The following is a 26137-nucleotide window of genomic DNA, read 5'->3' as shown; positions in this document are numbered from 1 at the left end:
CTCTGGAAGTCTTAACAGGGAAAGGGACAGAGCTGAATGAAAAAGCAAGCATGCAACTTGCATGCAGAAAGTCCCAGGTTCAACCTTCCGGCAGATTGAGTATAAATTATGCAAATTAAATTAAAGCATTTAGTACCCCTCCCCCTTTCCCCTCCCCCACTGAAAGTCTAGCATTTTGAATAACCATCTGTCCTTCTAGCACTATTAAAAAAAGGATTTCTCCATATCCGTTTTGCTTCAGTTGTGAAATAGAAATGTCTGCCCTGCACAGTCTCTAGTTTACCACTGGAATAAAGGTTAAGACCTTTAGATGTGGTTCAGGGAGGCTGACTTTGATCTTGTTTTTTGCATGGAATCAGCTATAAGATACCAGAGCAAAACCGACATACTGGACCCATCCTATTCATTGGTTGTTCCAAACCCAGGGGGAAAAAAAGCTCTGATTTCAATTGGGCATGCATTTCAGGAGCAAGTCAGCAAGACTGAAAACTGAAGGGATGCTTTTCACCGAGTTCATGGCATGATTTCCATAAAAGCTTCACATAACTTCTCATGCCATGTCCCAAGGTACTTTCAACAGATCTGTGTGCTGATACTGGGATTTAGATTTACATCTGCTATCCATCACATGTTGTTAACTCTCCCATAGTGGTACTAATGTGAGCAAGGACATGTTTTCAGGATGAGCATTGCAGTCATTCATGCAGCTAAGTCTTATACAGCCAAAAATCTTACAAGAGTTTAAAGGCTAGCTAGCCTTTTACGGGCTCGGTTTGTTTCACCAGATGCATGAAGAAGGATTATCTTCATAAAATGGCAAGCTGAAGATAAATCTTGCATTAAGATGAGAAGCAGGGATAGTTTCCTTTCAAACTTTAATATGTGATTTTAAATATTTAGTCACCTGGGCTGTCTGTGAATTTGTAAGAAAAAACATTGAGGGCTTTGTAGCTTTGTTAATTCTTATATTTGCCAGCTTTAAAAAGGAGGAAAACATTTCCTTCTGTCTTTGCAATAACAGCATCCTTTTTTTGTCCTGCTATATTAGCAGCCACTTGTGGTTCCCACTTCTATGTTCCTTAACACAGACCTCTCATTAGCAATAAATATTAATCCCCTCCCTTCCTCCCCCATGTACCCTTTTCTAGTTGGTGCTTGTTAGGTTTGCAAATGTACCAATTATTTCCTTAAGGGACTGTGCGTGCCACTCCCATAAGTTACATAACAACGCAAACCTCTCTTTATTTCCCAAAGTCTCCTCCTGTTTGTGGGGGTGGAAATTGCTATTATTTCAATGTACAACATCACAAGTCTGTTTCTGAACTTGAGAGTGAATGACTCATCACATTAAGAGTACCGTTCTCTACATTCAACTTCTTGGACTCAAAAAAATAATGAATAAGTTATAATTTGAGTTATTTTGTTATAAAATGTTGAAGTGTTTTGGGCGTGTTTGTGCATATCTCTCACACACAACAATGCACAAACATAGACATGCAAAAGCGTACATGTATTCAGCATCCAAATGTTCATGAACTGTACAAGCTATGCTTTATGAGCTGCTTGCTTGCTTGTTTAGAGTTCTTAGCCCCAGTCTTCAGCCCCAAGGGCTCTCAGATGACTTAAAAAGACTTGGAATTAAGCATTTTTAAAATTCCTTTGTTTTGACATAATTACATTTTTAAAAAGCCTTAGGCTTCAATTATGTCTTTCCTGGGCAAAGAAATATTTAGTGGTTATCAACCCAGTGATAGATATCCAAAGATTAGAAACAACCCAGGAATTAGAAAAAAAATGCTGGTTTCGAGATAAAGTGTGAATCTAGCCTGGAAGTATTTATATGGGTAGTAGGCATTTTGTTGGGGCAGAGTTACCCTGGGGATTGGAATTTCTTTATCCTCCATAGCAGTGATGATGTTACTTAGATTGGTAATGAAATGTCTGTAAAAAACCCACCAAGTTCAGAGAGCACCAAGGACCCAACAGTTCTGCCCACACCTCCAATTGTTATCTTCTATTGGTTCTTTATTGTACTATCCATAATTAGATTCACCCAGATTCAATAGGCACAAAGCATTAGAGATTTCTACATTCAATTTTTGTATCTCCCTTCAGTGGCTTGGAAGGATTATTGTAAAAAAGGAAAACTTACCGAAAAAGGAGTTTTAAATTATAAATGCCTTCAAGTAGTTCAGAAATTAATCTTAATAATATAAGAATATTCTTTTTAGCTATCTATATTCTATAAGCTCTTTACCTATACTATATTCTTCCTAGTCCAATTTCACTGTATTTTCATATCTTTCTAGTCTATCCCTCTGTATTTGTTTCCTGGTATTGATATTACTCTATACTCCATTCAGTATAGAGAATACACTAGTTTTTGCAAACATTTTATCTGTCTTTTATGTTTTTTTATTTCTGTTCTGTCAAAGTCTTTCCTTTGGGATCATTGTTTCGAGAGAATACAAATTCTCAGAACTGAAAGATAGAAATATGTATAACAAGCTGAAAATCCCAATCCCATTTACTTATGTAAAATGAACCCATCCCATGGAACTGTTAGTATCCCTTCCTCAAATGAAAGGGGTGGGGATCTCCATTCCACTAAAGACTACCCATCCTTCCATCCTCACAATGATCTTCTTGATTTTAATGCAAGAAGTGTTGGTAGGTAAAAGATGTTTTTCTGAGCATCTTAAAAGAAGACCTAGAGACACATGAAATAATGCTGTACAGGTAGTCCTTGACTTACCAGCACAATTGAGCCTGGCATTATGGTCATAATTCATGCCGGTCATTAAGTGAATCACCCTCTAACCGCACCCAATTTTACTAATTTTTTTTGCAATGGTCACTAAGCGAATGTAGTGGTTGTAAAGTGAATGCCACAGTGTTGTTAAATAAATCCATGGTCTGCAGTAGGTGTTTTTTGCTGGAAACCAGAAGCAAATGTTGGTTTATGGCAAAAAATGATGTGACCCCTGGATGCTGCAAACGGCCATAAATGCAAACTGGTTGCTGGGTGCCCCAAATGGCATAATGTGAATGCAAGGTGGGAGGATGGCCATCGGAACTTTGAATAAAGATTGTAAGTAGTTCTGTGTGTTTCCTCGCAACTTCAATTGGTCACTAAGCATCCAGTTGTAAGTCAAGAGTTACTTGTATACAATTGTCAGTTCCATGTGTGAGAGGGTCTATCAATGCCATTATTCATTTCAACTTGCTTCTGTAGAACGCACAGCACATGATGCCACATGTAGCTTTGAAGTTTATACCCCATAGAGATGCTGACATTAAATATTTTAGAGTTAATTTTACATTCTGATGTATCACACAGCAAAACCCTTTATTAACAGTTTCTTGCTGTTTATCATTTTCCTTTATAGAATTATCTCCTGGCTGTCAATTATGAATTCTACTTTGCACCACTTCATTGAAATGCCTGTTACAGCACCTTTTCCATTGTAACTCATAATCATATCTTGCATACTTAAAAGCTGGGCTGTTGAACACTGAAATTTGGAGCACTTGATATTTTTATCTTAATTCAATCAGTTCTATACTAACTGATCTCTTTTTTAACTGTGGTGAAAAGCAGTATTATCTATGCATTTTTGCAATTCCTGTTTTAAAAATACATTTTATAAGATTTTCTATTTAAGTGCTCAAATTTTTCTGTTGTTTTTTGCTGCAGCACATTATTTAGGTACATGAAAGATAAATGTGCATATAAGGAAAGGAAAAATTTGTAGAGCTTAGGGAACTATTTATAAATAATGTTTTGCTTTACATTATAATTTGCAATGAATAATATATTATTCTGTCCCAGCTGGCTAGTTCAAACAGCCTACTAAGAAATTTCAGAAAGGTAATCTATGACATTTCAGTTTTTTGCTTTCTGAATGTAGGAAAATCTAGATTGCACTATAAGCGGTTGGTTTTCTCTTTAATAACTGAACTAATTATTTTCCAGATAATTTCTGAGGCACTTTGCACCAAAAATGCTGTGTGTCCTGTCTAGATAGAGTGTATTGAAACTTTCAACAGCTCCAGCCAGTATGGCCAATGATGGTACTCTGGTTGAAGCAACAAATTTTCTCATCCTGGTTTTAATGATTAAAATTGTATTGTCAAATTTTTCCTCTCAGATATCATTCATATTTTCTATATGCATAGAAAAACCCAATAGGGTAATTGGATTGCATGTTTCACTTCATTCATCCTGCTCAACAATACATCCCTACAATTCATAATCGTTACAAATAGTTTCCAGTTTATATACTTTACTTTTATTATGTGTTCCTGTTTTTCTGAGATCCTGGCAAAAGAACTTTTTCCAGCTTCACTGCTCCGACAATCCACATGGGTAATCACTTCCTGCTTAGCTCGAGATTGAGTGTTCAAATTCTTTTTCCGTTGGTCTGGCCACGCCCTCTTCAGACTTTTTCACTCAGTCTTACTAGCGAGACTGATGTTGGATTTCTGTGAAATATTCAGAGAGTATTGAGGAAATTTCTGTTGGTCTACAGTTTAATTTTTAACTTGTGTCATTTGGAATTGTCATTCTCTGTTATTCTGGATACTGGATACTGGGATACTTTCATCCCTGTGCTCTGCAGTTGATAGGGCTTTTGCTTAGGACAGGTAGAGGAAAAAGGATGCCGTGCTAGGAGGAGACTCTATGGTGGGGGAACTGGACTTCTGGTCAGCAGAGGAAAAAGGATGCCGTGCTAGGAGGAGACTATGATGTGGGAACCGGACTTCCAGTCGGCTCCGGAATTGAACGAGGGCTTCCAGTTAGGACCTTTGTGGCTCTTTGAGTGTTTAAGGTTGCCGACCCCTGCACTACAGCAATATAGGTATTGTCAACTTACAATGATTTGTTTAGTGACCATTCAGAATTAGAATAGCACTGAAAAAAGTGACTTACAACCATCATAGCATCCCCACAATTACGCAATCAAAATTTAGGCCCTTGGAAACCAGCATGTATTTGCAATGATTGCAGCATCCTGGAGCCATGTGATCTCCATTGCAACCTTTCCAACTGGCTTCCAACAAGCGAAGTCAATGAGAAAGCTAGAATTGTTTAACCAGTGATTCCGTTAACAACCATGACAAAAAATGTCATAAAATTAGGTACCATTCACATTACAACTGCCTCGCTTAGTAGTGGAAATTCTGATCCCAATCATGGTTGTAAGTCAAAAGGACTATCTGTAACCCTTCACTTATGTATCTAAATCACTGGATAGTGATAGACATTCTCATGACTCCCTCCAGTGCGATGTAATTTAGTTTTCGGATTATTTTTCAGAATGGCTTTATTGGCACTCATTCTTGACATGCTATATCTGCCTGACAGTGCCTTTGATATGTCCAATTCTATGTGAATAATTACTATATTTGTAATGACCCAATAATGAATAATGATGTGTCTGTCTTCCCTGACCCACCTCCACTCAATAATCCTGGCATTCACATTTCCTTTATGTCATTTTTTTCCTCAGGGAAAGGAGATATTTATTAATAAAACCCAGAGAGATGACGGCTGGAAAAATGGTCAATATAACTATGTTGTACTCAGTCTAATAGTAGTATTAATGACAGATTCATAATTTATTTTCTGGAAAATTTCAACTGTCTTCTAGAGGTTGTTTAATTTTCTTTTGAAAAAAATGAAAGCATAATGTTCTTTTTGTAACATCATTTCAATCAAAATTTACTAATAGAAACAGTGTCATTGCTCTGCCTCCAGAACAAGTCAAATGTTAAATTTCTTTTCTCCAGTTCAGAGAGCCTGATTTTCTTTTTTCCCTCATTTGAAAGGTCATATGATTTTTATTTTCAGTTGTTTTGTCCTAACTTAATATCTTTTTTGAGTTTGTTTTCATCTCAGACTTTATTTTAGCTAATTTCAAACAATTTAGAAGGATAACACATCTCTAAAGTTAGAGAAGATATTGTGCACAAATACTGGAAAAGGAGTTTACACAATATGTGCAAAATTGAACCATTCTCTGGGCAAAATCCTACAGGAAGCACCTCAAGCCAATTCATGTTTTATATTTAAGCCCTTATGTTCATGTATTTGAGAGCCCTGGTCCAGAAGATTTTATAAATGAATGAGGTAGACACATAATGAACCAAGTATGATTTCCCTTGGGTACTCCAAATTCGTTTTAATCTTCTGCTTTTTACCTAAGTCATACTGAGTTCAAAAGTACTTTAGATGGTGACTCATTTTTTTAATAATTGTATACTGCTATTACATGCTGAGGTGTTATTGGTTTCTCTTAGATTCTAAGAGTGCCACAAGAGTTCAGCTAGTTTACATCAGAGATCTGTATACTCTAGAGCCATGATGCGTGCCCGAAGTGGCACATGGAGCCATGTCACCTGGAACACGCGGCATCGCCTGTTCTTCTTCTGGGTTTCTGGCACGCATGTGCACACGATGATCAGCTGGCCTTTGTGCGTGCGGCAGTGCTGGAAACCAGAAGAGCTGGTCTTCCGTTTTCCAGCGTGAGCATGCGCGCTGGCCAGCTGATCGGCTTGTGCTCATGTACAGCAGCAACCAGAAGACTTGCTGGCGGAAACCAAAAGTACCTTATCCTGCGCGTGCATGCCCCTTGGGCAGCTCATCTTCCTGGTCACGGCCCTGACAAGTACACGCAAAGTGCTCCCTTTTCGGAACTCGGTGCCAAAAAGGTTCACCATCACTGCTGTAGAGCCATCTTCCTGCAGTGATTAATTCAACGTAAACGGACATGACCAGAGAGAGAAGAGAGCTAATCTCATCTATTAGTTAAGATGTTGAACTAGGAATGGGAAGACACCACCATAGCCATGAAAGCTACTGATTGAATGATCAGTCTCTCAAGGCTAATCTTAACCTTATCTCACAGTTGTTAGAGAGAAAAAGGAATCGTTAAGGAACTTGTAGACCTGGAGAAATGGATATAAATCTAACATTAAAAAAAAATAATAATAATTACATGCTCCCAAACTCGTTTCTAAGGGCTTCTGCGCAATATAATTTCCAAAGAATCATTTCCACAAATGAAAGGTACCATCCTTCTGTGGAAGGGACTGAAATCTAGTGGGACAATGGAAAGAGGCCTTTCAATAATAGCAATAGCACTTATATACTGCTTTTCAGTGCTTTATAGCCCTCTCTAAGTGGTTTACAGAGTCAGCATATTTTCCCCAACAATTTGCTTCCTCATTTTACCCACCTCAGAAGGATGGAAGGCTGAGTCAACCTTGAGCCTGGTGAGATTCGAACTGCCAAATTGCAGCCAGCTGGCAGTCAGCAGAAGTAGCCTGCAGTACTGCACTCTAACCACTGCACCACCATGGCTCTTTAATTATAGTGATATTGAAAAATCTATTTGAAATTTAGCATTTATAAATGAAACAGCAAATATACCAATATATAATGGTATGTGGTGTCATATATAAATATATGATATTTATAGCATTTCTGCTCTATTTACCTTCTTCATTTTGAAGTTTGACATGACTAAAAGAAATCCAGAAACTTCTGTTAAGAGTATTGGGATGGAATGATAAACATATTTGTGAAAAAAAAGAAAATAAATAAACATTGTAGTGGATGGGTAGCAAAGGGGGAAGAAATCCAATATTTCATTTTTTCATAAAACAATCTCTACTTGTTTTTGCTGGTTTATAGTTCTAAATTTTGCATACCCACTTTTATGATAACAAATTGCATTGGCTAAATGACATAATTTTTTTATTTTTAATTAAAACATTTATATCCCCCTTTCCATAAAAATGACTTTATGATATAAATCACATTAATTTCAGACAGTGCTGTCACAGAAATCATAAACACTATGCAAACATTAGAAGCAATTTTCAATGAGTGAAACTTTTCTCTCATTTTATTGAGTTGGTGGATATATCAGATTGTCAATTTTTCTCAGGTATAGTTTTTTCTCCTCTGTGAAATTCTCTAATTGAAATTTGAAGGGTTGACAGTTGAGCTTTCTCCATGCAAAGTGTATACTGTCTAGTTCCGTGCAATTACATGCACTTTTGATTTTTTGATTTTTGTTATTTTTGTTGCATTTGCGGTGATGTTCTCTCACATTTGCTCAGTTTTAGTCAGAGGATGAAATACAGATAGTCCTCGGCTTATGACCACAATTGAGCCCAAAATTTATGTTGCTAAGTGAGACATTTGTTAAGTGAGTTTTGCCCCGTTCTCCTATAGTCGGGCACGGCAGTCAGGATGGGTGGAGACTTGGTTGAGCTTCCATTGGACCGGGTCTGCAGAAAGAATAGGAAGTCCCTCCTCCTGACTGTGCCTGTCAGTTTTTCGACTCGGTCGAGTCCGGACCAGTCGTATCTAGGATAGCTCCTTAAAAAAAAAAAAAAAAAAAAATTCTGATAAAGGAAGGATTTCGTCCTCTTTGGGCTCCCTGCCTGCAATCAGCCCAGCGAGAGGCTTAGCTCCGCTGAGGACTGAATAAAGATTCAATTGCCGGCTGGCAATTGCAGCGGCCACGCGCACGAGTTCGCTCCGTCGCGTTTGGCCTTAATTACATCGGGCGGCTGCAGGCACACCAGGAAGAGGACGATCGATCGCCCGGCGGCGTTTTCTTCGGCGCGACGTGACTCCCGCGCCCTCCAAAGTGCTGTAAGCCGGCTGGCTAGCACTTTAAGATCGGCCTGCCTCGGAGCGACTAATTGAGGCCCAAAGACAGCGCGGCCTTGCGCATCCATCGGCCGGCAGCTCATTAGCGCGAGGAAGATTCCGCGCTCCTGGGGGCGGCTTCGACCGGCTGGCTAGCACCCCCACGGCCTTCTCTGCCCTGTCTTCAGCCCCTTACTGTGAGTACGTTCCTGGCGGGCTTTTGTGGGCCCGTTTATTGTCGGAGATTGGGCGGCCATTTTAAACCCTATTATTGCCCTTCAAGATGGCGGACGCCAGGGCTCATGTAAAAAACAGCAAGGGGAAGCGCCCTCAGTCATCAAGGGATCCAGAGGAGGGTACTTCTATGGGTACCCAAGCTAAGAGGCCTAGGATTCAGGCTCCTAAGCAGGCCCCAATGTCCAGGGAGGAGAAGAGGAGGCATAATGCAATTGAGAAGGCCTGCAATAAGGCGGCCTCTTCTTTGAGGGCACAGCCTGGGCCTTCTACTTTATCATCTGATGTTAACACTCAAGTAACTGCCTCGGTTACAGTGGGAGATCTTCCACAGACTCCTCTGATACCAGACCTCTCCCCTGATATCTCAGTCACAGATGATTCTTTAGCTCCTGGGCCAGAAGCTGTATTTCCTTCAGTGGATACTGGGGAACCTACTCCTCAAACAGTTACAGATCCAGATCCTAATTTCCAGTCTTCTGGAGACCATAATAACCAGGCCTCGCAGGGCCAGAAACTGGATGTCACTCCTGCCTTAGCCCAGTTGATTGCTAATTCCATCAGGCAGGGGATTGCCCAGGGACTTCAGGAGAAAGCTTCATCCAAAGTCTCTGATTATTTGAGCCGCCACACCCCTTCTATCTGCTCTCAACCGTTACAGGCTGCTTCTCAGGCACCAACGAGAGCAGTTTCCCCTTCCAGGGACAGCCAAGGCTCCCTTTCAGGTGAAGAGGAACAGGCCATTATTGAGCAGGATTTATCCGAGGATGAGGGCTTGGAGCCTGATCAACCTCCCTTTGTTGGCTTGTTTCGCCCTCAAATGTTCCGCTCTTTGTTACACAAGGCTCAGACCACCACTGGACTTGGTCTTCCAGAAACTAAAGACCAACCTCAACAGGGTACATCGGCTACTTCTTCTACTTTATTTGAGGTGCCGGCAATTCAAACCGAGATTGTGCCAGCCCCAAAATTGTTTACAGATGTGTTGCAGAGACAATGGAAAAATCCCAGTACAGGTCCAATTCCTAACAGCCTTGATAGGCGTTTATATAATTTGGCGTCGGAGTATGCTTCTCTCTTGCAGATACCCGCAGTGGATGCACCAGTAGCAGCTCTTTCATCTCCTTCACCTTCTTCGGGCCCAGCAGAGGAGTCCCTACGACCGGAGGAAAGAAAGGCAGAGCGAACACTTATCAAGGGTCACCAAGCAGCGGCCTGGTCTGTCCAAGCGGCTTCGGCGGCATCCTTTTTTAATCGAGCATCAATCCTCTGGCTGAAGCAGCTGCAAGGTCGTATACCCTCTTCTGATGTGAGAACACATCAAGATATTAACAAAATTCTAGCAGCGGTAGAATTTTCAGCGGATGCCACCTTGAACGCGGCTAGATTTTCCGCAAAGGCCATTGGCTCCGCAGTTACTTCTCGAAGGCTGTTGTGGTTAAAGTATTGGCAAGCTGACGTGCGTCACAAGTGGCGTCTTGCCTCATCACCTTATGCCGGCGACAAGCTTTTTGGTCCTTCACTTGAACCTCTTTTAATTGAGACCAGGGACCACCGAAAGATCTTGCCAGCCATGTCCCGCAGGGCAGAAGGTCGTTCGTCTGGCTCCTTTCGATCGCAGTCCTTTCGAAGTTCCGATTCCGGCTATTTCCAGCAGAGACCTCAGCGTCCTTTCCAACAGCGGGGAACCTTCCAGCAGGACAACCAGGTCAGACAGGGTCCTAGATACCCCCCCAGAAGACCCCAGAGGGGTGGTAGAGGCCGTCCCTTCCGAAGGTCTCGCTAGAGGTCTCCTTCCAACCCATCTTGGAGGCCGTCTAGCTCTCTTCTCCCAGGCTTGGGAGAATACCATTACTGATGAGTGGGTTAGAAATACCATCAAATTCGGCCTCTCCCTTGAGTTTTCTTCTACCCCTCCTGCTAAATTTATCCGTTGTCCAATCTCCCTTAACAGAGTTAAACGGGCTCAGGTGGAAGCGGCTATCCGTCACTTGTTGACTATAAGGGCCATCCAGCCTGTTCCCCCGGCCGAATATGGTCAAGGGTTTTACTCTCGACTTTTTCTAGTACAAAAGCCCTCGGGAGATTGGCGCCCTATCCTTGATTTGAAATCCTTGAACCGACACATAACGTATCGTCGGTTCAAGATGCATTCCTTACAAACAATTTTACTTTGTATTCGGGAAGGAGATTTTCTATCTTCCGTGGACTTAACTGAAGCCTACCTCCACGTTCCCATCCTTCCCAACCACCGTAAATTCCTCCGCTTTTGTTATAACAACAAACATTATCAATACCGTGCCCTCCCCTTTGGTTTATCCTCAGCCCCCAGAGCCTTCACTAAGATAATGGCTTCCCTCATGGGATATGTAGCCACCCTCCCAATTAGGGTGTCCTTTTATTTGGATGATGTTCTAATTTTGTCACGTTCTCTACACCAGGCCCAGTCGGACCTAGCTACTACCCTCCAGGTCCTCCAGAACCACGGGTTCTCAGTTAACTGGTCTAAGAGCCATTTAATCCCTTCTACTAGGATCTGTCATCTAGGGGCAGTTATTGATACCTTGTCCTCGGAGGTCTTCCTTTCACCAGACCGAGTTGACAGCCTTAGGGGTTTAGCTAGCCGAATTCAAGATAGGGGGGCCTCTTCCGTCCTCTCCCTCTCTCGCCTTCTGGGCAAAATGGTGTCCACCTTCGGAATAGTCCCGTGGGCTCGGTTACACTGCCGGGACTTACAATGGCTACTACTGCCTTTTCAACGTTCACATAGGGACAACTCAACCACGAGGCTGATTTTACCTCTTCCGGTTCTACGGTCTCTCTCCTGGTGGATGTCGGAGGCGTTGTTAAAAGGGACCAAGTTCCGAGAACCTCAACGGCTGCTTATCACGACGGACGCCAGTTTGTCGGGGTGGGGTGCCCATCTGGGTCCCCACCTGGCTCAGGGCCAATGGTCAGAGAGCGAGCAAAGGATGAACATCAATGTGCTAGAACTGCGGGCTATCTTCCTCGCCTTAAAAGCCTTCAGGGCACACGTCCTGCACCGGGATGTCCTAATTCGTACCGACAATGTAACAGCCAAAGCGCATGTGAACCGCCTCGGGGGTACGCGCTCCAGGGCTCTGATGCGGGAAGCTCGACGGTTGGGCCTATGGGCGGAAGTCCACCTAGCATCGATGCAGGCAACTCACATTTCCGGAATTCAGAACCAGATGGCCGACTCCCTCAGTCGGGCCCCGATAGACAACGCAGAGTGGTCCATTTCGCCTCAGCTATTTCGGGAGATAGTTCACCGCTTCGGACGACCAACCGTGGATCTCTTCGCCAGCGCATCCAATCACCAGCTTCCTCGGTTCTTTACCAGGTTCCCCAGTCCCGGGGCGGAGGCGGTGGATGCTCTACGGTGTCCGTGGCCAGCCAACCAACTTCTATATGCCTTCCCCCCAATCAACCTCTTGCCCAAGGTAATACGGAAATTACTGCAAGAACAGGCAGATCTAATTCTCATCGCTCCCTCCTGGAACCGACAACCTTGGTTCGCGGACCTCGTATCATTGTCAATTCAACCACCTTGGCGGATACCGGACGATCAGGTGAAGCTTATCCAGGGTCAGCTGCAGCACCCAGATCCTCTCTGGTTCCAACTCACCGTCTGGCGGTTGAGAGGAATTTGATGGCCAATCTCCCCTTATCTGAGGGAGCCATCTCGACAATCCAGGCTGCACGTCGGGCCTCGACTACTCGCATTTATGAATCCACCTGGTGAGCCTTTTCATCTTGGTGTAAACGGCGCCTTCACTCCCCTACGTCGGCCTCCGTTCTTCTGGTCATTGAGTTCCTTCAGGACGGATTTGTCTCTGGCCTTTCACCGAACACTCTTCGACGCCAGGTCTCGGCCCTTTCCACTGTGTTGTCTGGCTCCTCGACGGAGCCGTTATCCAGGGATCCTCTAATTCGACAGTTTTACGAGGCGCGACTAACATCCGGCCTCCCGCAGTCCATAGATACCCCACGTGGGATTTACCTAAAGTCCTACAGGCCCTCACTGGACCACCCTTTGAGCCTCTACGGGACATTTCCTTGAAGCACCTTTCTTTCAAGGTGGCCTTCCTAGTGGCAGTCACCTCCGCCCGTCGAATTTCAGAGATGGCGGCCCTTTCGATCCGGAAAGAGCTATGCATTTTCCACCAAGACAGGGTAGTCCTCAGACTGGACCCTTCCTTCATCCCGAAGGTTAATTCAATTTTCCACCGGTCCCAAGAAGTGGTCCTCCCAAATTTCTGCCCGGATCCTCGTCATAACCTTGAAAGACGATGGCATACCCTGGACGTTCGCCGAGCGGTCAAGATATATATCGCCCGCACTGCTTCTTTCCGGCGTTCAGATGCGCTCTTCGTATCATTCTTACCTTCTTCTCTGGGATCTAAAATCACCTCTTCCACCTTAGGTCGATGGATTAGGGCGTGTATTTCCTCAGCATATGAGGCTTCTGCCCTTCCGGCTCCACGCAACATAACGGCCCATTCCACGCGAAGTGTGGCCACATCAGCGGCATGGTCCACCCGAGCTACCATCGATGAGATTTGTCGGGCAGCCACCTGGGCTTCGCCTTCCCCGTTCGTCCGTCATTATCGCCTGGACAAGTTTGCTTCGGCAGATGCTGCCTTTGGTCGGAGAGTTCTCCAGGGTGTCCATTCATCCTCCTGAGTGCGGTACCGGCCTTCTCCCGCCCAACTGGACACCTCGCTTTGGTATGTCCCATCCTGACTGCCGTGCCCGACTATAGGAGAATGGGCGTTGGTACTTACCTGATATGCCTCTTCTCTGACTGTCGGGCACGGCAGTCAGCCCCTCCCTGTGTGGGGAAGTCCGGTCCCTACACGACGTCACTTGAAAGGGGGCGGGGGTGGTATCTAATGTTGTTTGTTTTCAAATCCTAGACACGACTATCTGCACAGGCTCCCTCGTCTCAAAACTGACAGGCACAGTCAGGAGGAGGGACTTCCTATTCTTTCTGCAGACCCGGTCCAATGGAAGCTCAACCAAGTCTCCACCCATCCTGACTGCCGTGCCCGACAGTCAGAGAAGAGGCGTATCAGGTAAGTACCAACGCCCATTTTAACACTTTTCTTGCCAGAGTTCTTCAGTGAATCACTGCTGTTGTTAAGTTAGAAACGTGATTGTTAAATGAATCTATCCCATTGACTTTGCTGGTTAGAAGATCGCAAAAGTGATCACATGACTTTGCAGGACACTGCAAGAGTCATAAATATGAATCGGTTGCCAAGCGTCAGAATTTTGATCACATGACCATTGAGGAAGTTGCAACAGTCGTGTGAAAAACGGTCATAAGTCACTTTTTTCAGTGCCATAACTTTAAAAGGTCACTAAATGGATTGTTGTAAATCAAGGACTACTTGTAAAATCTGCTTTCCTCCCCCCCCATTCATATCAGCAACTTAAAACCAGCAAAAATGTGCATAAATTTTGCACTCTGGCAATGATAACTCACTGGAAAGTTAGCAATCTGCAAAGTTCTCTGAAATAGCTTGTTACGGTTACATCTACTGGCTAGGCTGCTCTTGAATTTAAGATTTGTCTGACAGTAACTAAAAACTCCAGACACCTGCATTATCATCAAGGAAGCTTTCTAATGGCATGACACTTGACAAGATTGATGTTTTGTTCCCTATCCCTTTGTAAGTTAGGCTAGTATTTGGCAGCCTTGACAGTTCAAAGTAGAAGGTTTTCTGGGTGATAAATTACTTGGGAGAGGTAAAAAATAGTATTACGGTGACAAAGCTTATCTTTGGGAGAACAATAGCCTCACTACATTTTTAATAAGCTTGTAAGACTTGATGGCCTTCAGATGCATTGGATTAGAAGTTCTATCGTTACTTGCGTCGAGATACGATTATGACAATTGCACTCTGTTACTCTGTTAAATAATGTAAAGTATGCAGAGTCATTGGGAATCAGGTATTCTTTAAATCTACATAAATAATTACCCATACACATTCATTCACTCACTAATTCGTTTCTAAAATTATGCCCAACCTTCACCTCTCAAAAGGACCCCAGAGTAAAGGCTTATGTTAAAATTGTAAAATTTAGAGAGCCAGTTTGGTATAATGGTTAAGGCACTAGGCTGGAAAGTAGGAGGCTGTAAGTTCAAGTCCCACCTTAGCCTTGAAAGCCAGCTGAGTGACTTTGGGCCAGTTACTCCCTGTCAGCCCAATCTACCTCACAGGGTTGTTGTTATTGTGCGGAAATTAGGAGAAGGAAGGTATGTTGGATATTTATTTATTTATTTATTTATTTATTTATTTATTTATTTATTTATTTAATTTGTATACCGCCCTTCTCCCAGAAGGGACTCAGGGCGGTGAACAGCCAAAATTAAAAAACATACAAATGCAAAAGTTAAGATAATTAAAAGAATTAAATCATTGGCTACCCAATTTAAAACCCCAAATCCATAAAATTTAAAATCCCAATTAAAAACCATTTAGGCTAGGCCGGCTTGATGAAATAAAAACCTCTTCAGGGCTTTACGGAAGGTCCGGAGGTCCGGGATCAATCGTATTCCAGGAGGCAGCTCATTCCACAGGGCGGGTGCCCCCACAGAGAAGGCTCGCCCCCTGGGGGCCGCCAGCCGACATTGCCTGACCGACAGCACCCCGAGGAGGCCCTCTCTGTGAGAGCGTATTGGCCGGTGGGAGGTTATCGGTAGCAGCAGGCGGTCTCGCAAATATGTTCACTACCTTGGGTTATTTGTAAAAACAATAAAGGTGGATATAAATAAATAAATAATAAATAATTAAAAAATAAAATAAACACAAAGTCAGAATGTAATACAGCACCACCATTGTTACTGTTTCCATCTTTGACTCTTCTAGCTTGGGAAAACCAACAAATTGACCAAAAACCCGAGGATTTTGCAGTTGGGGATGGGGAAACCACCAGCATGGGACAACGATATTAACCAAGAGGGACAAAACTAAGAGGCTTCACCCAGAGATTGACAGTTAGGTGCTTTCAGTTTGAAAGTGGTTTCAAAGGAGAGGGGAACATCCAGGAAAGCTCATTTTATTCCATGACAATCTTACATGCTGGTAATTAACTGTGCTAGGAAATGTACCTCCCTATGAAAGAGTTTTGCTACTAGAGCAGTGATGGCAAACCTTTTTGGCACCAAGTGCCCAAACTGGAATGTGTGCACGCGCATGCATGCATGTGCACGCCAGAGCCCCAGAAGTTCAAAGAACAGCTGGCCTTGAGGTTTCTGGGGCTCCAGCACATGCGAAGATCAGTTGGCCAGTGTGCATACGTGTGCCAGAAACCAGAAGAGAAGCTGGCGACGGTGCATGTGCCCACAGAGAGGGATCCGTGTGCCACCTCCGGCATTTGTGCCATAGGTTCGCCATCACGGTACTAGCAGAACCATGCCCAAGGATAACAGTTGCAACAGCAATTTATACTATATTATTACTACTATTTTTTGTTTAAATCAAGAAGATATAATTGTCATTTGTTTTTTTAAACATTGCATGCTGTGATGATAGAAATGGCAGCCTACTGCTGTGAGCTAAAGCTGCATGAAATCCAGTTCATGCATGCATTTTTGAATACGATACTGAAGCAAAAGCTTGATTTGTTTCAACCGAAAGCAAGTTTCTTTCTGCATCAAGGCAGACTCTACTATCGTGTTTCCCCGAAAATAAGACTCTGTCTTATATTTTTTGAACCCCCTTATTTTTGGGGAGGTCTTATTATTTTGGGGCAGGTGGAGCAAGATGGGGCTCCTCTTGCCATCTTACCTGATTTCCAGCTCTCTGTTTAAATATTTTCAGGGAGGGCTTATTTTCAGGGGGAGGCTTATTTTAATGCATGCGCTTAAAAGCCCGATTGGGCTTATTATCAGGGGATGTCTTATTTTCGGGGAAACAGGGTACATGAAAAGTTTTTTTTTTAAAGTTAAATGGGTCCCTGAGCTGGAAGGCAGAGCATTTTGTTTCTTAGTAACTGCAGATTGTCCCTATAAGGTTTCAAATAAGACCCCTCCACATATTAGAGGGTGACTCTAATATGTGACTTTACTGATTGATCCACAGTTTCCTTTAAAAGTAGCTTGTTGAATAAGCCCACAATCAGATGGATTTACACATCAAAGTAAGAAAGACTAGGGGTGACCTGATAGCAGTCTTCCAATATTTGAGGGGCTGTCACAGAGAAGAGGGAGACAACCTATTCTCCAGAGCACCTGAGGGCAACAAGAAGCAATGAATGAAAATTATCAAAGAGAGATGCGACTTAGAACTAAGACACAAATTTCCTGATAGTGAGAACAATTCAATCAGTGGAAAGGCTTGCCTCCAGAAGTTGTGGGTGCTACATCCCTGGAGGTTTTTAAGAAGAGATTGAACAGCCATTTGTCCAGATTGGTGTAGGGTTTCCTGCTTGAGCAAGGGGTGGGACTGGGAGATCTCCAAGGTCCTTCCAACTCTGTTAAACTGTATTCATAAGCCATAGTGCTTGAGCTCAACTGTAGTGTTAGAGCACATAGCCACACAAATCACACTATGGTTAGCCAGTGTTTGACCCCAGCTATTGATTAATGCCAGGAAATGATTATTTCAAAGAAAACTGACCATAATATGTTTTTATGATATTCTTGGCTTAAAAATGATGTTTATTAAGTGAAAGAAATAAGGCAAAGTGATAGCATATCGAAAGAGATTATATGGAGAAAAAACGACATGTTTCCTGATCTTTTACACAGCATATGTTGATACTAGATTTCTAAATTCTAGTTCCAAGCTGTATTCTTGGATTTTTTACTTCCAAAATAGTGTTATTTAAAGAGATGGGTGGCGGCGGCAGCAACGTAGATGACATTCTCTCCCACCTTTAAATAATTATTCGCAAGACTACAATCAAGCATAATCTCTCTGCAAAGCAAAAATAGAAAAGATAATAACAATACTGGATCACTTCTTTGTGAATGAACATTCTAACCAAGCCAACTGAGTGACTTTAAAGTACAGATTTAAATAAAATTATATTGTCTTCCATTGATGTGTTATTAATTTTTGTCTTTTTAATGGATGCTTGGGATTTTCTATTCCCTAGCAATCTTTTAAAACTAGATTACAAAGCTTGCTTTAATGGGTAAGAATTTAGAAGCATCTCAGAAGTATGTAAGGTTTCTTAAAGGTAATTAAAATGATTTATCCCTCCTATGGCTGCTATAATATCTTACTAGGTTTGAGTGAAAACTGGAACACATTGTTCACAAAATATGCATAGTAGCAATATCAGAGACGTGACATGTGTCTGCAAATCTTGTTTTAGCTTGTCCCAAACTACTGTAAATTTGCAGTTTCTTAAATAATCAAAACCAGTCAAGCTGTTTAGAATTATAGTTCTGTGTTATAATCAAGGGATGACATTTGTTAGGAACAAGATGCACTTCAGAAAATTTTGTATCAGTGCAACAAAATAATTCATATGCTGTGACACTCACCTTCTAGACAATATTCTCACGAGGTGAAACTGGTCCCAACATTGCCATCCTTCTTGATGGCTCTCAAAACCTGGATGTGCTATCAGGCTGGGGATCCCAAGGAAATATGGAACCTGTTAAATGATTATCTAGTTGTATCTAGATATCTAGTTGGAGTGCACTTTTCTCTTTTTATTACTGTATTTTTAAATGTACCCTTTCATTTTTAATTGTTTTTAATAGTGGAAGACTCTGATTTTATTTCTGTTTTAACACTGCTCAGAGTCACATACAAGTGAGACGAGTGGTCATATAAATTTAAACAAATAAATATAAAGTTTACCTGAGTATTGTTTATATTAATTGGACATTCTCTCCATATTTTCCGACAATGATGCTTCAGCAATTCTACCGTATGATGTTCAACAAGCCATTTCAGCCTTTGGGAGCTTTTCTGACCATAAGGAGGAAAGTAGAAGTGATTTCCTAGCAAACTTAGCAGAATTAAACTAGCCAACTGTTCCTACTTGGCATGCTTTACAACTTTGTAATTTTTTCAACCTGTTTATATTTTAATCAATCATCATACTTTATAACAGCTCTGCTTTTTTTAATCATTGAGTGATACACAAGAATTTAATTACCTTTGTTCTGAGAAAAATACAGCATCGCTTTCAACAGCAGTCCTTTATTTTTGCCAATATAGATGAGTCATAGTTAAAATGTCTACTGGCTGTACATTGATATTCAACATAGGGCTTTATACCATGCTACTACATGAAACATTCCTTGAGTGACAGTTTGAAGATGCGTCCAAATTGCTGCTTATTTCAGGGCTGTTGGCCAAATTTCCGCCACTGGTTTGTGTGAACCGGTGCAAACCGGCTGAATACCACCTCTGCTATCAAGGATCATTCACCAGATTTTTTTTACATGTTCTTGGATTCTGATACACAGGAAACTTCAATGGTCTGAAAATTTTGCAGGCTCCTCCCCCCCCCAAAACTCTCCAAGTCAGTGGCTTTACTTTTTCTTATGTAATAAAGTAGTAAGGCTGTTGTATGTAAGCCTACGTTGGTTTACATTGAATGCATTGCTGCTGACATACAGTAGCATTATTATGCGGGTTTTGTTGTATGATACAATATTAATGACTTAATATAATAGTAATATTGAAAATAAATAATAACAAATGCCTTATATTGTAATATTATTGAAATATACCACAGAGATATAGTTTTATTGAAATAAAAATAATGTGCTTAATTGGTATTATAACAATACCTACTGGTTGGGGATGGTAGTAATATATTTTTGGGATTATACAAGTAATTGTAGTACAATATTTATTTTCTGTGTTGTATTAATATAAAATGTATGTAATTGTTAAGGGTTAACATCAACTTGATAGCACACAATGAATATGAAAGGAATTATATAAAGAAAAGAAACACACAATTAATTAAAACATTTGCATTATTATTTAAGTGGATACTATAATTATGAGAGTAATTAACATCAGCAACTGATATGATACAATAAGTAAGTACAGGAGTAAGTACAGTGCAGTGAAGTGGTGATATGATATCTATATCTAAGGGACTGCCACAAAGAAGAGGCGGTCAGTCTATTCTCCAAAGCACCTGAAGAAATTTCTTGATTGGGAAAATAATAAACCAGTAGAATGACTTGCCTTCAGAAGTTGTGGGTGCTTCATCACTGGAGGCTTTTAAAAAGAGACAGGACAGCCACTTGTCTGAAATAGTATAGTATAGTAGTATAGCTTCAGCAGAAGACCTCCAAGGTCCCTTCCAATTCTGTTATTCTGTTATTTACTGTTATTGTACTGGAAAAATAGAAATTGTCCTTCGATAAAAAAAACAAGTATCATATGTCAAAAGTAGATGGTGTGGTGCTCATGAATGCACATATGTCAGCAAATACCTACCTTAGTGCCTACAGCCTTCTGATGCATCTGACCTTTTAGACCAGGGCTGTCAAATTCACGGCCCGCAGGCCAGATGTGTCTCACGCTGGCCATGCCCATTCCTGGTTTAGCGAAGGGGTGAAAAGTCCCAATATGTCACGTGACACCGCAAGTTTGACACCCCTGTTTTAGACAGATAAGGAGCCGGAGTGTTGAAAAGCAAGTACTAGCTTCTAGTATAATAAAGATCACTATGAAATGGTTAAGAACATCCTGATAGGTTGTGGCTGGCCATACTCTTTTACGTGCCATTTTTAAAAATAGACATGTCCCAGAGCAGCTACTTTTTTAGTATTCCACCACAGTCTCAAAATGACAAATGCATCCCCAACACTACTATCCAAAACAGCGTCAAAGGTTTAAGCAAAGTATACCCAAATCTGTTTTGAAATATATAAGCCATGTTCTGTAACATTGCACTGAAAACTCTTTGTTTTATATGTCACATACAGTATTTGTTTAATGTGTTTATGTGTATGGCTATGTGTCTGTTTGTAATTTCCTCACCTGAATAAGTGACCATGTTGCAAGGGAATTTATGTGAGATTCAGATATTGTTAAGTATATGTTTAGATGCAGTTGCTATTGATTGAGAAAAAGAAATATACTTGGAATGGATAATGGGTGCATTCCAAAACTTATTTCTAAATAGCCCATTTGTTTATCATTATTAATTTTCTAAACAAAGTAATAGAAATTGCTAAAGGTATGTAGCTAATTTTACATTTTCAGAATTTTCAAATCATAAGGCCCACTCTTAAAGCACAACAGACATGAAAAAAAAATATAGCTTGTGTATCATTATGTATTTTGTCTCAAATTACTTCCAAAAATATTATTTTACATGGAAGGTCAATAGAATAACATCAAGGCACAAAATTTTGGAAATTTTGTGCCAAGGCACAATTGGAAAACTATTTTCTAAGTTTTAGAAAATGTGTCATTAAATTGTAGTGATTAAAATAGTTTGTTTCCCCCCCAATTCTTGATTTAAATATATTTTTTTCTAATTGTGTGGAATTTAATTATTCTCAGGACCTCTTCTCACTACCACCAGTAGAAAGCTGTTGCCAACAGGCTATCATAATTCTTCCTCCAAAATTTCCTTCTTTAAACCTTCAGAGATGTTTAATACTGAGGGCTACAGAGAGAGATGGAATAATGGAGTATGGTCTCCCTTCCAATTATATAGCTGATGTCTTCCAGCCAATAGAGTCCAGCCCTACATACAGTGCAAAGATAAATGTGCCTTGAACAAGATGTATTAGATGATGGAGTAAGAGCCAAAAAAGGAAATATAATGGAATTAAATTTCATGTTTTACTTGGGTCTAAACAGATGTCCTGCTTTGTCTTTGTCTCTCTTTTTTCAGCAATCAAGCACTGGGGATCTGAGGACCCTTAGGAAAGGGTTATCCCCATACCATTCTGAGTCTCAGCTGTCTTCATTGTCGCAGTATCAGGATGCCATGCAAAATGTAAGATACACACAGAAATCCACTCGTTCTCATTATGCTGATGGGAGCCTTAGATTTGTATAGAAAAGGAGCCAGAACCCAACTGAAAAATGTTCATTTCTGGAAGATTGTCAAATAAAGCAGGAGATCAAGATTTGTACATCTATTGCGATGTGCTAAATAGTATATATGGGAAATTAAGAAAGTACTTTGTCCCCTGTAGGAAGCAGATTGACTAGAATATAGTATCAGAGATTTCCCCAAATTTTCCATTTTTAAACCAATAGTTTAAAAACATATTGATGAAGCAAAAGCCTTTGATATAATAACTGGATATATATGGTGCTAAGCAATAGTATTGTTTGTTTTTGTATTGGCTTCATCCATTGTGTTTTGTACATATTGTGTATAGTATACAATATTTCGTAAAACCATCTTCTACTTACATTCTTGCTTTCTATTTAGACTGACAATTTTTTTCTTAGTTCATAAACCATTTAATTCTATATTTGGCATTTTACAGAGAAGCTTAAGAGATTTTTTTTTTTTTGTTATCTCCATAAATCAGGAATTACATGTCTTCACATTTTAATCTCCTAAATATTTTTCTAGGACTATGGAATCTTGTATTATTAGAATTTAATTGCTGATAAGAGATTACACAGTAGAAACTAATCACCAAATTTCTTTAAAGGGTTAACTGTGCTAAGAATACTTTTATACAATATAAGAAGTAATAAATGTTACGTCGCACTGCTTATTCTTCGTACTAGATCATTTTGAAGGAATTAAAAGGAATGTAGTAAGGGAAAGAAGAATAAATATATGCACTTCACATATAGTTTGGCTCAATAGCCTAAAATGATACCCACATAACACATTATGTTATATAAGTCATAATATGTGGGTTCACACATCACAAAATACCATAGAGAGCTATATACAGCACATGTATACGGTTGTGTTAAAATATGACATATCATCTATAGTTACTTGAATAAATTGTAACTGGTGAAGTTTACATAACACATCTAACCATAAATGATGGATTATAGATTGTAGTACTGGTATCCACACAGTATCTTCCAATATTAACCATATCATGGTGTAATACAGTTACTGGGTCTTTACTTAGTCTTACATGTACATGAGAGTGCAAAGTCTATCCTCTACTCACTCAACTAGGTCCAACATTGGAAGATTAAAATAACCTTATTGTGATTTCTCTGCAAAGTGATACTTACTACATGCATCTGTTACCAATCAAATATTAAGGTCCAGTTTGCTTTTTAATCTATTGAATGTCTTCCTAAACATGAGGGAAAGCCAACAGTAGTTTTCAGATTTCTAATACCTAACTGTCTAGCTTACTGATTCTACCCATTTGTGTCAAGGATGAAAGAACCCTTATTTGTTCATTTGAGACAGATGCTTATACTAATGGTAAAGAAAAGCTTTTTAAAATATGTCAAATAATTATTTATAAAAGTTGAGGTTATTTGCAGAAAGAAATGTTTGATACCAGGAGAAGTATATTGTATGCATGAAGTAACTGAAATGTTCGATAGATTGCAAAATACCAGATTTGAAAAGACCATCCTAAAACAAGCAAATTTTACCTTTTGATTACACTAGTCAGACTTAATATTAAATAATTATGCCAAGGTTTTAATTTTACTTCAAATACAGTGGGATGCTCATTCTGTGAGTTTCCCTGGAGAGGCAAGTTTGTTTTGCAGTTAATTATTTGCCTGCTTTCACACCCACAGCATTGGATATCCTATGGTTTTGATCCTAACAAATTCCTGGGACAGAATGCCTTCCCTGAGTCATAGAACGTGGCTTCTAACTGGGCATAAGTCCCAGAATTATTTTTCCAAAGGGGCAGTTTCACAGAAACTTATATGGAGCCAAATTCATATCACAAAAGAAACAGGTGTGTGTGTGTGTGTGTGTGTGTGTGTGTGTGTGTGTGTGTGTATGTTTACATGCACATTTTTAAACAAACCTTTTGATTTGTTCCTTACTCCCTGAAAAGGGTGTGCAAGTTCTTTTGGTTGGGTTGAGTAGATTTTATGGAATACTGCCATGATGCTAATGATATATTGTGTCTGGTGAGACAAGATAGTGGCTGGGCTAGGCAGATAGGTAGATTGGTTTGGCTTTCAAACAACCCCAAATGTTAATTCATGAGCACCTGTGTAGTAGATATATCTGACGCAAATTAAATATTCAATAAGAGAATAGCATCTGGAATAAAGCCTTTCTAGGTGTGAAGGGGGAAATGGCCTTTTCCTTCCCACCCCCCACTTTCTTGTTAATTCTATTGATTAAAAGACTATAAATAGTTATATATATGACTGAATATTTCAGAGGAACACAGTAAAATACAGAGAATTTTTTTTTATTTGGATAAAAATCTTTTATTCAGTCTTGTTATTCTCTTCCTTCTCTGCAAGGATATATGTTCCCTAGTTTATGCCCTATGGCAGAGTATTCTATTTTTTCACTTTTGTAAATCCACCTCCATGTGATCTAGGACAACGCGGTTCTTTAAATATGAAAGACAGAGACCGAAGCAGCCAGGGTAGTTTTGCTTTAAATTGGATGCCTGCAGTCCAAGTGAATAGTGGATGTTCAATAATGAAATGTCACAGTTACTTTGAATCAAATGTCCTCTTAGTAAATAGGCAGCTTGCTGGCTGGATAGAATACTAACAAACTGATAATTTGGTACACTCTTGAACAGAATAAGATTAGACTAGATTTAAAACTTCACTGGACCAAAAGTAGTAACAAATAGCATTTGTTACACTGATGGTATCCAGTAGTTTAAAACAAGAAATTATTGAGTTATGATTAGTGTGCTATTATCCTTCATCAGCAAGTCAAATTCTCTTTCTCTGTGTATGTGTGTGTGTCTGTGAGGGAGAGACAGATTGGGGGAGGGGCAGGGGGAAGAAATAAAAGAATTACCTGTGATTATTATGCCAACTTTATTATATGAACCTAGAATTAATTAATCAAGTAATGTTATCTTCTTAAAGAGTCTAATTTTTCATTCCAAACCCAGAACAGGTTTCCCAGACTTTGTGATCATATAGAAAACAAATCAAAACTATTTAGGATCCCAGAATAAATTTGTGCAAGTCAAAGCATAAGACTTTCCTTCTTGATTGCAGTTGAACAGTGGTTCCCACACTCATTAGTTTTGGGAAATTGTTTAATATCCAAGTTATTCTCTTGTATATAATCCACCACCTATCCTTGTGGTAGACTAAGAAATTTAAGAATTTTAATCAATTTATTCTTTTTCTTTCTTTCCCACATCTAATCAAGTGTGACCCGACTGATTATTGACCAAATAGTCTTTTAATCCTAATCAGCAAATTATATGCTACATTTTATAATAGAGACTATTGAATTGGGTACAATCAGAGAACATTTTGATCCCTGAACAGACGGCATTCAGATTTCAACATTCAACAATGGACCTAAGCATAATTTAACATCACCTAGCCAAGACATACTCCAGTTAATCAAAAACTGTATGTTGCTTTTTTAAATTAAAGGGCAGAGTTTGATTCAATTCCATGTGACAGACTCTGGAAGAAATTAGCTGTTACATTGATTGAATGCTGTCTCTTTTAATTATAACAGCATTGCACCAGATGTTACTACACAACAGAAGAATAATCGCAAAAGAAATTCAATTGAACACATATCCACCAAAAAGACATTAAACAAGGAACTTTTCAATGTTTACAACAGTGGTAACTCTGATATTTTTGCTAAACCAGAATTCTCTCCTCCATCTCTCATCCACTGCCCCATCTCCATTTTTATATGTGGATGATTTAGGTATTCTATCTATAACTCATCTCAGTATGCATAGATTATTTAAAACTCTTTTATCATTTTAGTTCTCTAGAAATTTTGTGTATGTGCACGTGTGCCTTTGAATCAATGTTGATCCTGGCAACTGCATAAACAAGTCTCTGCAGTTTTCTTGGCAAGATTTTGAAAATGGTTTGGTTTTGCCTCCTTCCTAGGGCTGGGAGAGAGTGACTGGTCCAAGATCACCCAGCTTGCTTTTATGTCTAAGGGTATGAATTTACAGTTTCCTGCTTTCTAGCTCAGCACCATAAGCAGCACACCAAACTGGCCCTCTAAACTGGCTCTAGTGTATACTAAAATAAAGGTTTTAGTATTCCCAAGAAAGTGCTTATGTTGCCAGTTATTTGGAAGATCAGTGGGAGACATTTTGAGTGGGTTACAACCTCTAAA

At 40.2% G+C, this 26137-nt stretch overlaps 1 protein-coding gene across 1 annotated transcript in view; it reads left to right on the top strand.

Moving 5' to 3' along the window:
* Nucleotides 1-26137, top strand: part of CCDC85C (coiled-coil domain containing 85C) — a 165145-nt gene that overhangs the window by 112793 nt on the left and 26215 nt on the right. The window contains exon 3 of the mRNA XM_070931553.1: nt 21767-21871. Within this exon, the coding sequence (XP_070787654.1) occupies nt 21767-21871 (105 nt within the window). The remainder of the gene's footprint in view (nt 1-21766; nt 21872-26137) is intronic.

Source organism: Pituophis catenifer, unplaced genomic scaffold (genome assembly GCF_029215685.1).
Source record: "Pituophis catenifer annectens isolate HBS135680 unplaced genomic scaffold, rPitCat1.0.hap2 SCAF_1, whole genome shotgun sequence".
NCBI classification, from domain to species: domain Eukaryota; kingdom Metazoa; phylum Chordata; class Lepidosauria; order Squamata; family Colubridae; genus Pituophis; species Pituophis catenifer.
This window is presented reverse-complemented; position numbering and strand designations above follow the sequence as displayed.